The sequence below is a fragment of the Aethalodelphis obliquidens genome, unplaced genomic scaffold (genome assembly GCF_003676395.1).
Source record: "Aethalodelphis obliquidens isolate GAN/ISIS:26980383/991018 unplaced genomic scaffold, ASM367639v1 scaffold4, whole genome shotgun sequence".
In the NCBI taxonomy this organism is placed as follows: Eukaryota; Metazoa; Chordata; class Mammalia; order Artiodactyla; family Delphinidae; genus Aethalodelphis; species Aethalodelphis obliquidens.
Genome location: NW_020837948.1, coordinates 41,652,632 through 41,668,601, shown reverse-complemented (window position 1 = coordinate 41,668,601; position 15,970 = coordinate 41,652,632). Strand labels below are relative to the sequence as shown.

General features: G+C 38.7%; 1 protein-coding gene across 11 annotated transcripts in view; it reads right to left on the bottom strand.

Moving 5' to 3' along the window:
* The window catches only part of KIAA0825 (KIAA0825 ortholog), a 398,483-nt gene that overhangs the window by 243,698 nt on the left and 138,815 nt on the right, over positions 1–15,970 (bottom strand). For 10 of the 11 annotated variants that reach the window (XR_003431587.1, XM_027100606.1, XM_027100611.1 and 7 more), the window contains one exon: positions 10,338–10,448. The exons of the other annotated variant lie outside the window; for it this stretch is intronic. Coding sequence is in view for 9 of the 10 variants with exons in the window: in XM_027100606.1 (XP_026956407.1) it covers positions 10,338–10,448 (111 nt within the window). In the remaining variant the exon portion in view is untranslated. The remainder of the gene's footprint in view (positions 1–10,337; positions 10,449–15,970) is intronic. 11 annotated transcript variants of the gene reach the window in all.

Here is a 15,970-nt window from a genome sequence, read left to right as displayed (position 1 = left end):
ACACCGAGCAGTGTTGGGCACTGTTCTTCAACACTTGGTATTTACTTTAAATGAACAGCCATTATATGGTTCTATGTCCCTAAGAGAAAAACCATATGGGTCCAGGAGCCACAGGTTGAAAGTCCTCTCCGAAGGATACTAGAAGCCACCTCCTCACCAGAGTTCCTGATTATCCACTAGGGATTTAATTTGTGTTTTCCATTCCCATAACTCCCCATAGGCTCTGGGTGAGTGGAGGTCCTGGTTTCTGTGGTGGGGTGACTTGGAAAATGCACACCTCTACCAGTGGACCATGAATAAATCCACTAAACCTAATGTTATAGCTGCCTTCTAGTTATTTTTGGATTCCCATGCCAGCAGTCTAGCAGGCGAAGAAAGGAGCTACTATATTGGTAAGGGTAATAACCCTGATTATCACCGAGGAGCTAGGGTTGCTACTGCATATGGGGAGCAGGGAGGAGTATGTCTGTAACTCAAGGGATTCACCAGGGCATCTCTTGATGCTCTCATGACTGGTAATAACCGTAAATAGGTGACCAAAGTAACCACATTCTGATAAGGGAATGGTAGTTATGGTTCAACATCTCGAGGATGAAGGTCTATGTCTATGCTAGGGAAGCAACATATGCAAGCAGATGTGATGACCGAGGGTAAGGGGAAGCTAGAATAAGTGGTAGAGGAATGTAATGATGATTAGCATTTGCAGACTCAGGAATAATGGAAGCAGGAGACACTCTAACTTGTCCCATTACCTCAACCATAATAAAACTTTTTTTTTTTTTGACCAGCCATCACCTTGAAGAATCAATGATAAGGCCCAGGGAACTTAACATCAATAATGAGTGGATTTCAGTGGTGCAAGGGTTAGAACAAATGTCAATGTCCCCACATCCTCTTGCCCTTACCACTCAGTTGACAATGGCCGGCCTTTTGCTGTCAGAACCTGCATTTCTCTACCTTCCAGCAAGACAGGTTGGAAGTGCCAGCAAATTAACACCTCCAGAGCAGCCTTCAACCAACGACGGATGAAAACTGCTAATAAATTCCTCAGCATCCTTGTTGCCCTGGCGGGAAAACTCTGAGATGTGCCTTTGCCACTGGCTCCAAGAATTTCCCCTGAAGGTATAAGTTCTAGTTACTCCTGTGGTAGTTGGCTTGATTACACTAATCTTTATTTGCTGTCTTTCTTTCTGTGTCTCACTTATTCATTCCCCTCTAGTGTCACTTAGAAAATAAACTAATTTCACTTCAATCCTTGTCTCAGGGTCTGCTTCTTGGGGAAATGCAAAATAAGACATGCATGGAGACACTTAGGACTCATCTCACTTAACGTATGTTTCAGGAATATTGGGAAAATAGTCCAAGGTCATTTCGTTAATAAATATGGCAACTGGACTTTGAATCCAGGTTTTTCTGACTTCAGAACCCATGATTATTCCACTACTCCATGTTTCCTTCCATTCAACCTGGTTGATATTTGGTGGGTAAGTTGCATTTTCCAGCATTGAGGATGTTTGGCTCTATTCAACCTCCTGATTGAGGATACCATGTTTTTGACTCAAACTCGGGTTTGTGGTCTCAAGGCTGATTCCCAAATTGGAGCCATGTTATTTAAGGTATCTAGGGACTGATTTTGACCAGATGGTTCCTGTCACGGATTACTGGGCCAAATTTATGCCAGAGACCATAAGTTACATGATTCAGAGAACAAAGGCAAGGGCATAACTAAAGAGAAACTGAGAGTGAAAGCCCTAAAGTGGGATAATGAAAGCAGAGGAGGAAAAGCTCCGTACTACTATACTGCTTTTGCCTTTCCAAAACTAATCCTTCCAAATCTTTCTGGGGAGACAAATATTTAAAACAGTTCTAACATTTTCTCTTTAGTACCTGGGGAAAAAAGCTGAGGGGGGAAAACAAAAACCCAAAGTATTTTCTTCATCACTTTAATCAAGAATGTGCAAAATATATGTAGTTATAACATTGAAAATGTTTGCATACATTTTAATCTCTATAATGGGTATAGCCATGTCTCTATGATATTTATAATTAGAGATGATTCAATAAATAGAAATAAGACAGGGTTCACCTGCATGTTTATATATAGGATTTGCCTTGATTTTTAATAACTTTGTCCACTGAGGTAAACTGATACTCTTAAAGAGTCTCAGTTTTTCAGAGTTGATGGTATCCACACTACCTGGTATGCAACTTAAAGGATAGGCATTCAACCTGTGAGGATGTGAATTATTTCTTGATTTTAGTAAATTAAACTTTTTCACTTGGGATGACCCCATTTCTCGAAAATCACCCAAAGATATATTAGTGCCCCAAACTCAGAGCCCTAGCTCCACACTTTAGTGTTACACAGGTTAGTGTACCTTATTTCTAAAAATACACAAGAATCTAATTTTAATTTTAAAAATAATGTTGATATTACATGTCAGCCATCACTTTTGGACTCCCCCAGAAGTGCTATTCTAGCACCTGAGTCAATAAGACACTGGAGACTACTAAATCACTTAACCATCCCTTTAGAGGAGCAGAAGTTATCTCTCTGGAGCCTTTAACTACTATTGGTCCTTGTCTACCAGATAATAAATATCCTGTTACAGGAGTTCAAGAAAGGTCTCCCCTGGCATCACACTTCTGATAAGTGCAGAGACTCAATGAGAAAATAGTTCAATGTTCTTTCCACTTTATCATACTTGGAGCTGGTCCTTTTAACATGTTTGGATAATTGATAAGACCTTCCACTTTCTGAAACATACAGCTCTTTACTAACACAGCAGTACTGAATGATTGTTTAGTAAGCACTTACATGATGGGTGCCTTGTAGGCACATTAGCTAATTAAATCCTCATAACTCTGCCATGAGAATATCTCAGAAGCTAAGGGAAGAAGATGTTTCAAGATGGGGGAAGTAGACAATGGTATTATGTGCTGTTTTCAAGTAGATCAATAAGATCATACTGTATTTATGTCTTAACTTCCTCACAAAAATATAAACTATTTAACTAACTTTCCAAATCACAAAACTATACAGGTCTGCAAACCTTGTCTGTCTAATGTGAAAACCTATAGTTGTTTCTTATTATCTCATTGCTGGTTCCATTGCTATATTCTTATTTACATAATACCTTTAAACCATAATAGAAAAGGAAAGATATGTAGAAATATCTAGCTATATCAAGTAACCAGCTCACCTGACATTTTCATTTCTTTTAGTAACTGCTCCACAAACATATGACTTTTACTCTGAAAATCTTTTCAGATATCCAGCTGCTTGTCCATCCACACTCTGGAACAGCCATGTTAGAGCTTTGGTGTTCAAAAGCTCCCATTACTTCTCCCCTGACTGTTGGCTCCAGGTCAAAGCTTGGCACCGCATCAGAGTACAAGTTCTCTAAGCTTTTCTCTTCAGTCCTACGGAACAGCCTGACAGCAGCAGCTGGGAGACCAAAGTTCTCTTTTGTCCTCCTCCCCAGATGTTCTCTCCTGAGGATACTAGAAGCCACCTACCCAACAAGAGCTTTCTTCCCATCACTGAGCTTGACCACTCAGATCAAATGTTTGAAAAGAGTTAAAAGTACCATTTAATGTGGCAATATCTGAAACAATACTACAATAACTCATTTGTTCCTTAATTCACTTAGTCATTAAACCAACATTTGTTGGCTGATTTCTGTGTGCAAGGCCATGGAGACACAACAGTAAGTAAAAACCAAATCCATTGTTTTTACAGAATTCAGCAGGGAATCCATGCATGGCTTAAATGGTCATACAAATAAAGATAAAATTACAACCATAAAAACTCAATCAAGAAAAAGCAAAAGATGCTATTAGAAGATGTAGTGAGAAGAAGTAAGCTAGTCTTTGGGGTTGATGAAAGGCTTCCCTACAGAAGTCACACTGGAACTGAGATAGGAAGATACATTGACATTACTAGATGAAAGGGGAAGAAGACCTTTCAGGGAAAGGGAAAAGCATGTGCAAAGATCCTGTGGCAGAATGGTACATTTCATGGCAAGGAAATGTGAAAAAGGTTAATGTGTGAGGAGCAAAATCACAGGGTAGTGTGGTATCAGAAGAGGTTGCAGAGGAGGGTAAGCCACATCTATGTAGGTTTTACAGGCCATGGTAAATTTTTTGTGTATGCTTAAGGATGAAGGGGAATTCATGGAGGGCTGTGAGCTATAAGTGTGAAATGATAAAACTTAGTTTTGAAAATAGATTTTGGTTTGAGAAGTCTCTGGCTATAGTTTGGAGAATATTGGAGTCAACATATACACGGGAGGAAACCAAGGAGCCACTGCAGTAGTCAGGAGAGAGGTGATGCACTAAGGCGAAGGTGGTACTATGGAGAACAGATATCAGGAGCTAAAATTAACGAGAGTCAGTAATGAACTGGATCTAGTAGAAGAGAAAGAGGGAGGTATTCGGTTGCCTTCTGGTCTCTGCCTTATACAATCACATGCAGGTACAATTAGTCAAAATGGGGGAAAATGAAAGAGGATCAATTTGGAGGGGAGTATCCTAAGTTCAGTTTTTGTCATGTTGAGTTTGAGGTGTCTCTGTGCTCACCAGGTATAAACCTGAGGAAGACATTCATGTACGATTCACATCCATGAATATATAGGTCTGTAGTCCTAGAAGAGACTGAAAGCAGAGATTTGAATTGGGGGCCACTTAAAAAGTACATGAAACTACAGACATGTGTGAGTTCACCTACAAAAGGTTCTATGATAGAATGCTAAAGATTTTCAATATTTAATAGCCAGGTCAAAGTAGATGAACCTGCAAAGAAATTTTATTGGCTATCTCTTCCCTCACCACTTATACCTAGCATATGCCTTACTTGGAGAAAAATTTTAAAATGCATTTATTGAAAGAATGAATGAACACATCTTGGTAAACTGCATAAATGGGGAGATCCACATAGCATATAATATAATGAGGCCAAAGGTAGCTTAATATTTAGGGAGGGGAAAAAAAGCATATAAGTCCAAAACAGGATTACATTGAGTAAAACCATAATGGAAACAAAAGCATAGTAGAAAGAAATATCCACAGCTCAGAATGGACTGGCCATGAATCAAAACATCATGTCATCATAAAAGAAAATGAGCAGTGTAAAATGAATGGACTGTTCACTCACACTGATTATGCTACTTGGATTCAGTGTCCAGTTATGACCTCCTTAGCTAAGGAAGACCTGAAAAGTATTTGGAACTACTGAAAGAACCACAAGATGATGAAAGTTGGGAAAATAATAAGAAAAAAACTTTATAATGCAACAGTATAATTGACTAAGATAGTATTCTTTCTTGAACATTTATATGAAAGTACAGTGTGCTGTCATAGTATTAACACTGAGATGAATATATTCTCCACATACCTTAGTTTAATCTAGCATGAAACTGATTACCCTTTCTAAATCAACTCACATTGTTAGCCTGTAACACTGCTAGGGATAATGAATATAGTATATTTTACTTATTGCTTTGAAAATACATATATTTTCCCTAAAGCAAACTCTTCTAAACTCTATTCCAGGAGTTCTAGGAGAACATAAAAAATTCTATTTTTACCAATTTATATACTTGGTAGGCATTCTCTAGTAACCCTATAGACAAATTAACGGTGCATACAACTATTTATGCATTTCTAACTCTTATTGTAAGTCTTAATTTCATGTCCCCCTTGCTCTGTTTCTTCCTTCTCACCTACTTTTAATTCATTATCTTAATATATTTAATACTATTAAAAGCCAACTTAAATCTTTCTGAAACAATGCACAGGTGTAAATAAATGAGCAAATAGGTGACTAAATTACTAAGATACGTCATAATATTAAATATTTTAGTCTCATCCTCACCCTTTCCCAAAAAAAAAGCATAATATATTTTTAGTTTATCATCATTCAACCCATGTGTATTTCCCTGAACAGTTCATTTTAGTTGCTAAGGTGAGGAATGGAGTTTTGGAGGATAATTTAAGGGTGAAAAACACACAACAACAGCTGATTTATGTGAGGAAATGGATGGAAAGGTAAAGATTTTTAAGGTCACATGATGGTGGTCTAGGTATTCCCATCGCAATGCTTGACAAATGCAAATCAATAAATTGAGTTATTTTGAAACTACTTTTATTGCTATCCTGGGTTCCTCTGTTCTGAACATGTTGGATCATGAATCACATGGATCATGTCTTTCTGTGCAGATTATATGGAACTGTTAGAGAGAATAACTGTCAGAAAGTCAGGGTAGAAGGGTTCATACTGTACTTGCATGGAGAATTTAAAAAGGCAAGATAGAGAACCAAAGGCATTTCAGGAGAGAAAACTACATAAATAAAGGCTCAAAGTTGAGAGTAAGCAATAAATAAAAGTTAAAATTGTAGAATAACTGTGTCTTAAAGACAAGAGAGAAGACTGACAACTGGAGCGGAGAAGAGTGTTGGGTGCTCCAGGAAACAAGCCAGGCAGTGTGGGAGAAGCAGAAGCTACTGTAGGTTCTTGAGCAGTAGAACGGTATAACAAAAACAGTTTTGAAAACATATTAAATAATAGTAAGATGGACCAAGGTTGTTGCAATGGGTTGTAGAGAAAGACTGCTTCTAAGAGAACTGTGGGAACGAATCAACTGAACATGATAATACAGTAGGAATAGGCAACAAGCAGCTCAATATGGAAAGCAGAATCAAGATTCTACCCTTGAAGTGTTTAAGAAGGATGTGTTCCTTATAGAAAAGACACCATGGTTAGGGGACAAGGGAAGAGTGAAAAGAAGGATCTGTTGAAGACATTATGCTGGGTTTCCAGTAATACAGTGGGTCATTCAAGAAATATGGGCAGCCGGACATAGAATGTTGGAGTAAAGGAAGTGCCCAGAGCTAGAAATCCTCTGTAGAGTGGTTACAGGGTAATACATGTGAATCAAAGAGCATTTAAAAAAATGAGGTTTCTTTTAAATTTTTTTAATCTTAATAAAATTAAGCTGCTTTCATTATAGGAAATTTGGAAAGTGCCCAGATAAAAATTAAAATTGCTTACAATCCTACCATATAAACATATAAACTATAAGCTCTCTAGCATAGAGTTTTTTTTTTTTTTTTTTTTTTTTTGCGGTACGCGGGCCTCTCACTGTTGTGGTCTCTCCCGTTGCGGAGCACAGGCTCCGGACGCGCAGGCTCAGCGGCCATGGCTCTCGGGCCCAACCGCTCCGCGGCATGTGGGATCTTCCCGGACTGGGGCACGAACCCGCGTCCCCTGCATCGGCAGGCAGAGTCTCAACCACTGCGCCACCAAGGAAGCCCCTAGCATAGAGTTTTTATATCCTTTCAATATTTGTTTTTCTCTACATACTTTTAAAATGCTATGTGTAGAGTAGTATGGCATAGTTCAACACTTCTCAATTGTGTGCCATCTTGCAATAATTGTTCATCCCCTGGGAAATGGGGGCTCCCATATGATGCAAGTGTGGGGAATCTGCCTACTAGATCCCTCCCTTGGAGATAAACACTATACATTAGTATATCAGGGCTCCTGCAAGTGGAACGATAAAGAGACTTTACATAATGAATAACTGACAATCTTAGATTTTTCTTGCATGACTGTTAACGTCATCCTGGACTGCTCTCCCTCTGAAGGGTGGAGATGCAGCTGTCAGGAGCTCGGGCTTTGGAAGCAGACAAGCCGAGGTTCAGAGTCTGCCTCCCAGATTTGTTCTCTTCAGAAAGTTGCTACCTGCACATCACTTTACTCTCCATGAAAGAAGCACATGAGTACTTATTTCAAAGACTGGTGTGAGGTTTGAAAAAGATAATGTACATGAAGCACTGGGCATGTCAGGTTCACAGTTATCACTCTAAAAACTGGGCTGGCTTTGATTACTACAACATTACTAACCTGCAGTTTTCCTTTGAGTATAAATCACAATGATTTGTCATTTAATATTTTTCAAAATCAACCTTTTTAACGACGCCACAGTAGTCTATCGCATGGCTAATCCATAGGTGATTTGTCTAATTCCATACTGTGAGACATTTATTTCCATGTTTTCCTTTTACAAATAATGCTTCGATGAATATCCTTGCATATAAAACTTTCTCAGCAGCTCCGATTAATTCCTTATGATTGATTCCTAGCAATGGAATTGCTGATAAAGGGCCATAAATATTTTTAAGTTTTTTTTTTTTTTTTTTTTTGTGGTACGCGGGCCTCTCACTGCTGTGGCCTCTCCCGTTGCGCAGCACAGGCTCCGGACACGCAGGCTCAGCGGCCATGGCTCACGGGCCCAGCCGCTCCGCGGCATGTGGGATCTTCCCGGACCGGGGCACGAACTCGTGTCCCCTGCATCGGCAGGCGGACTCTCAACCACTGCGCCATTTTTTTAAGGTTTTTGATACAGTTTTATTATATTGCTCTCCAAAAAACTTGTATCAAATTGCATTTCCACTGTGGGCTGAGCAGTCACCACCATGTTCTAATCTTTACATTAGGATAATAGTGAAGATTGATGGCTACAATCAAGCAGAAAGAAAGAAAAGTCTTATTACACTTACGTTTGCTTTAGGTATAGAAAAGAGAAAGAAATTAAATATAAGAAGCTATTTGAAAGATAAACCCGTTTACACACTGACTTCCCAGGCCTCTAGATGGGCTGAACAGAGCAAGCCTGGAGGTGGAAGTCTTAACAGCTATGCTTAAAGAGGTAACTCCATTGGTTATAGAGTAAGATAAAAGCAGGCAATAAAAATAGATTAAACAGGTGGCGCAGTGGTTGAGAGTCCGCCTGCCAATGCAGGGGACACGGCTTCGTGTCCCGGTCTGGGAAGATCCCACATGCCGCGGAGCGACTGGGCCCGTGAGCCATGGCCACTGAGCCTGCGCGTCCAGAGCCCCGTGCTCCGCAACGGGAGAGGCCACAAGAGTGAGAGGCACGCGTACCGGAAAAAAAAAAAAAAGAAGAAGATTAAACAGATGTGATAGTAACATGGAGAACAAATATGTTTAGAAGTTTGGGAACTCATCAAAATGAAACATGTTGTTTGTTTAACTCACGCTGTAAAAGATCCAGTTGTTTAATGTGTTACCTTTGCAATAACGAATATTAAAGTCAGCTATTTAATCCTTAAAGACGTAAGAGGTATTTACATGACAGCTGCAGTGTATGGAGGTGACAGAGTATTAAGGGTGTTCCATTTCTTTCTTTCTTCAAAAAATATTTATTTATTTATTTATTTACTTATTTGGCTGCGCTGGGTCTTTAGTTGCGGCACATGGGATTTAGTTCCCTGACCAGGGATCAAACCTGGGCCCCCTGAATTGCGAGCGCAGAGTCTTAACCACTGTACCACCAGGGAAGTCCCAGGGTGTTCCCTTTCTAGGAATCAGTCATAAGGAATTGTTCATAGATGTTGAAAATGTTTTATATGTAAGTGAAGTAACAACAATACTCTGAGGTCCTTGAAGGTAGGAGGGCAAATGTCTCATTGATCTTGGATTTCCCGTTACGTATATGAGGACAGGCACATGATAGGTACACAGTATATGTTTATTGTGCCTATAGAGACTTGTGTATGAGGTTTTCATACCCTCTTTTTACGAGTAGCACTCTTGTTCCTCAAGAGAGAGATACAGTCAGTCAATTTAGATAGTGAAATCACTAATAGTGTATTTCTAAGATGAATCAAGAATGTGTAAGGATTAACAATATTCTCCTACAGCTATACATGATATATTTATTCACAGATACCAAGGAAAGCTACTTTCCTATGATATATTCAGCAAAGAATCAATCTGACATTCCACGTAATGCCACAAAATGTCATCAAATTACTCTGGAAGTACATTTCTTGCTTTAAATGATTTTTCTTATGTTTAAATGCCATTAATTAAATAATAAAAGTGAAAGACCCTATTCATAATTTTTAAAGTTACTCCTCTCTCAACTTTTTCCTCAGGCTCTGAGTTAGTCACATGAATTATCCCATATTACTGCTTTTTTTTGACAATTAGCTGGAGAACTGTCAAATCCCCAGTCATAGATCAAGAAGGATGAATTTTAAAATGGCTAGGCAATTAGCTAAAATAAAACTAAATTCCAAAAATTCACATTTTTCCGTTACTTTAGTAAAACTATGTTAGTGGAATGATTATGAGGCCTATATCTTGGATTCTTGAGCTAAAGAAAGAAATATACTCTTTACTTACCTGCGTAGTGTCGAAAGTTTTAATTTCTTTTTGTAAGATGTATTTACCTCCATGGATAAAAGTTTCTATTAAACTTCAAAGGAATCAAAGAATTATAGATGGTGTAGTTTTTAGAGGTTCTCACCTGAGTAAAGAAGGGTAGAAATGTGATATGCAAGAAAGCCAATGCAATGGTTGCTTGAAAAATGGCTTTAAGGAATCTGAGGCAGAATCGTCCATGCCATGCTGAAAAGTCCTAGGGAAATAAAAAACATTATTTCAGAATAGACAGGGGACATTAACTATGAAGACCATCAAAATTTATTTTTCCTTAGTATTCAAAGTTAATGATTTTACACAAAACAATATTGTGCTAGAATGGACAATGCACCCACTTCATCCACTTGGTATTTACAATTTAATAGGTGATTCAGAGGCCTCTCTGCAACAACCCTTACACTTGGGAAGGTATGACAATACCATTATAATTTAATTTAAAAAATTCCCATTATAAAATTTGTCAAAAATAAATGTATGAAGAATAGTAAAATGAATACCACGTATGTCTCCCTCCCTCAACCTGAATCCAATAAATGTCAATATTTTGTCATTTTTGCTTCGTTAATGCAAAAATGTTTAGCAAAAAGGTACCTCTTTTTATTCTTTAAAGTGATTTATAAATACTAAACAATTAATGAGAATTTACAATTAATTTTGTATGCTCCTAAGGGCCTACAGAAGGCGGGTAAAGAAGAATTTAACTGTAAAATATACGACTGTGATTTCAAAATTAGAACAATTTGGCCAGAATATCTGGTCTACAACTATCTTTGGAGAAGTAACTATAACATTTTTCTACGTTGGCCCAAATTCAACAATAAATCTTGAGGTAATAAGAAAGGATTTGTTACATAAAATCTTTAGTAGATAGCTTGGCTAATAAAATTTTTATAATAACAGAAGACTATATTTGCCTACATGGAGTTAAGAGTCACAACTGGGAACATTTTAGAAATAGAATTGTTTGAAGTGGTGCTATCTCTCTTCATCTAAAGTACAGTAGCAATAGCATCTTTTAAATAATAGGTAGAACGGAATTTGACTCTGAAAACCCACCCCTCTCTTTTCATCCTACAGCCTGCTTCTTGTATCCTCACGTTTCCAAATTTGACCTGCCTCTCCACTGTTTGTCTTGCCAAGTAGAACACCTTCTAATTAAATACATGTTGACATTTTTTAGATTTTTAATAGATCATCTCCTCTTTGAAAGCCATTTCCTCACTAAATTTCAGATAGAACAAAATTCCATAAATAGGCTCCAAAATGAGGCTGTCCTATTTCCATCCCATACCTTCCACTGTGTGAACTAGAGAAGCAAGCATGAGCTAGGTCAGGACACCAGGACATGCTTTTCTAAGGAGTCTGGACTTTGTATTAGCAATGAGGAATCACTGAAGAGTTTCTAGCATAGGAGTTTTATCAGCTATTTTACATTTTAGGAAACTCACTTGTGCACTAGTGAGGAGAGCTGATTGGAGATTAGGGCCGGAGGAAGGGAGATAATGAAGATGATATTTCGGTAGACCAGGCAGAAGAAGACAAAGTCCTAAACCAAAGTAAGAAGCATAAGAGATCGTGTGTATGGGACAAATATAAAAAGAAATAAAATTAATAGAATTAACAATATTCATTCTCTAATGATATGGGGTTGGAGGCAGCAAAAGGGAGGAGGTAGAAGGCAGAAGGGTTAAGATAAAAGAAGTCTGGACGACTTGCAGGTGCTTTCCTTAGTTTTAGATATGCTGAGGGGGTTGCAGACTCCAATAGGAATTTGGATTTACTGATCCAGCATATACAAGAGACATTTGGATTGATGATACTGATATGTAAGTCACTAGCATAATGGTGAAGCCATGGGAATGGGTGAATTCACCCAAAGAAACAGTGTAAGATGAAAAGATGGACAAGGATGGAACTCTGGAACACACCAACATTTAAAGGGTGAGGTGAGAAAAAGAAGCACTCAAATGAAGCAGAAGGAATCATCAGAGAAGTAGGCAAAGAGCCAGGAGAAGGTGATGTTAGGGTTAGAGAAATGGCCAATAGTGTCATAAGCTGCAGAGAGGGTAAGTGAATGGAGGGATAAAACTTGTAAAGTTAGCAATTGGGTGTGCATGGATGACCTAGCCCATGTGGTTTGTTTAGCATGATGAGGGCAGCTGCAGTATATTGAGTAAATGGTAGGTGCAAAAGTGGACACAATGAGCACAAACTCTATTTTAGAAGGGAGGCACAGTAATAAAGATGGAATATTTTTTAGTACAAGAGAGTCTTGGGGAGAAGAACCAGAGACTAAGGCCATGGCGTAGGAGGTAAATGTCATCAAGAGCTCAGGTTAAAAGATTTGCTGTGGTTGGGAAAAAAGACTCACTGATCACCAGTCAAAGGATATAAAGGTAAGTAAGAATCACGATAATTATTAAGAATGGAGATGAGAAGTTAAAGTACATACATGATGGTCTGGGTTTCTCAGAGAAGTAAAGGAGAAGGCCACCTTCTAGCAACTAGTGGGATGGGACAAGGTGGAGGGTTTGGCCAAAGTGAAGAAGGATGAAAGAGGGAGCTACCCAGAGACAGGACAAGGGGTAGGATTGTCAAAGGGTACAAAAGCACAGCTGAGTGATTTTTGCCAACAGTGTTCCAGAGGCTGAACAGAGAGTCCAAGAGAGTGAGGGTGCAGGAGAGGGACACGCACTAGCAAGGGAGCTAGGAAGAGGAAGGTGCTGGTATAATGTGAGAGGAGGTACAGTTAAGGAGTCTGGAAAAAAAGGCTGTCTCAAAGAAAGTGACGTACTTGGGGAAAAGGATGGGACAAGAGCTGGGTTTGATGAGAGAGAAGGAGGAACTAGAGGCTGTGGTATCATAGCCTCTGCCTACTTTTCCACCTACCTCTTTGAGCCCTTTGCATAAATCCCCATTTGTCCAGTTATCTGCAGGGGGTAGGGGATACCTTATTTCTCCAAGAATGAATACCTTACCTAGAATGCCCTCTCTGCCATGTTCAACTGGCTCCATAGATGGCTCTACCTCAAAACCTTATCTGATAAGTCTTCCCTGACCACCCTGTCTAAAATATTCCCCTTCTCACCACTCTATCCCTCACTAGGCCCTTATTTGGCTTTGCTTCTTCTTAGGACTTAACTCTACCTCTGATCCTTTTACATTCACTTTTTGCTGCCTGCTCCATACCCAAGGGGAGGGTCATGGAAGATCATAAATGCACCTGCCTGAGTGTGTGCAGGACCTCTGGAGCCAGATAGCCTGGGTGTGTATCTTGGGTGGGCTCTTTATTAGATGTGTAATGTTGTTTGGCAATTAATTTTGCTTCAGTTTTCTCATTTGTAAGATGGGGATAATAATAATCACCTCACAGGGTCAGTGTGATGATTGAGATAATGCATAAAAGCCTTTAGCAAAGTGCCTTGTACATAATAAGGGCTCAACAAATGTAAGGTAGTATCAGTATGATAATGGCAGTTGCAAATACTTCTTAAGAAGGTCTACAACTACCTCAGAACTGACATGGAATTCCTAATAATCTAAACAGTTGTCTAGGTACAGTTTTATTCTCAAGATTAGAAAAAATAATGGAGGATCTAATAATAATGGAATGGTTATTTGGTGACAAAATTTCTTAGGCTACAAACCATTGGCAATGCAATACTTCCCAGAACATTTCTGCCAGTCCCTAAACTCTTTTCCTCCACTGAGAGTTGTACTGGTAATAGTAAGGTTATTTGGCGATAATGAAATATTACGGCAGATGTTTATGGTCTCAGAGGGGGTGGGATCTGTATGAGCATTTAATTCCACAGCAAGATCCCAAATTAGTTTCATTATTCTGGAGAGTATAACAGGGTGAAAATTGGCCTACAAGCCTCCATGGGAGAATGAAATGATGATCTAGCTATTAGATAACCTCTAATCATGTTTTGGTATACAGTTAAAAGAGAAGATGCTCTAAATAAATCATAGTGGAGAGTAAAATACAATCATATGAGCCACAGAATTACATTTTCCACAAGACATAAAAGAATTTTGATATATCAAATGTGAATACTCCTTTAAAATAATTAATTGTCCATAGGTTGAAGCAGAATACATTTCTTCACATTTCCAAATTAGCGGCCTGTAAAGACAGCTTTGCTTAAAGGGAAAAATATAAATTTGGGGAAACACCTTGCCTTTGCCTTTCCTCCAACATCATGCCCCTTCTCTATTACTAACATCATACTGGCTCTGGGCTGATCACACCACCCGACGTGAGCACACTATCCCAGATTCTGTCTCTTTTGGGTCCCTGATCTACAATTATGTTGCCTTCCTTCCTTTTTTCATTATCAAAACTGATTGACTCCTTGAGCTTATGTAGCCAGCTGCTGCTAGCATGAAATAAATTCAGTGCACATCAAAAGTGAGATAAACTGATATGCTAAAATGAGTTAGCTGGGTTTTATGCTTCTCTTGTGCCACCCTGCTTTTGGCTGCCCTCCCAGAAGAAATGTGTCTCATAATATGATGCTAACGGAATAAATCTCCAGGATGGAATAGAGGTAGCCCAAGGATGTAAGTTCCACAGGGGCAGAGGAGTCAGGTCAGATGTCTTATATCATCTGTGGCTACCATGGTGCCGAACCCATTGGAGGTACGCAATAAATAAAAATAACAAGAGAAGACCATAACTTCAGAAGAAGTAGAATTAGGTTTGAAGCTGAACTATTGAGACAACACTGGAATACTTGAGATAACTGAGGACGTATGAGACTTTCTGATGCCCCTAAAATCATAGCCAACTAACCGTGAATATGCAGAGATAACCAAATTCAATCTACTTCACCATTTTAAACATAATTCTAAGTCACTGCTTTTCTTTCATAAAGCAGTGTTACCCCTGGGACTATAAGTTGCTGCCTCAATGTCATTAACTTTAAGACACAAGGTAAGATACTTGGAGTACAGTATGGTTCCCTGCATTTCTCCTGCCCCTGGCTTGTGCTTCTTATGATGAAAATGACTCTTTGAGGTTAGAAAATGATGATTTGAAGTTAGAAAATGACTGGCACAATGCTTGGCCTATAGAAAGTACACTGTAAATACTGGTTAAAAAAAAAAAAAGGAGTGAATAAATAGAAGGTATTGTCAGACCCTGCTTAGTAGAAAGGAGGATGAATTTGGGGGGCATCCGTGAAGTCAGTCTTGGGTGGTACACAGACAAAGCGCAGACTGAGAACAGGACATATGGTGAAGAGACTGAACCAGACTTGACCCCAGAGTACAGGGCAGGAACCAGCTAGTCAGAGATTCAGGGCACTGGTCTTCTCCAAAATTAACAACTAGCCGGTTACCAATGTTTTACCTTATTAAGACCACACAAAAAGCTGTTTGATTTTAGTTCTTTCTTTTGATAGAGATTTCCCTCAAAAATAATGTTTAGAGGGAAGAGTACAAAGGGAGTCATTTAATCTAAACAAAATGGCTAAGAGAACTACCTCTGTTTTCTGGATCATTTTGCATTCTGCCAGACACCTTTTTTTGACATTTTACATACTTTTATTTCTATTTCCATCTAATCTATATTCATTTTTAACAGCTTTATTGAGATATATAATTCACATACCACAAAATTTACTCATTTTAAGTACACAACTAAATGATTTCTACTATATTCAGAGCTGTGCAACTTTCACCACTATCTAATTTTATAACATTTTAATTAGG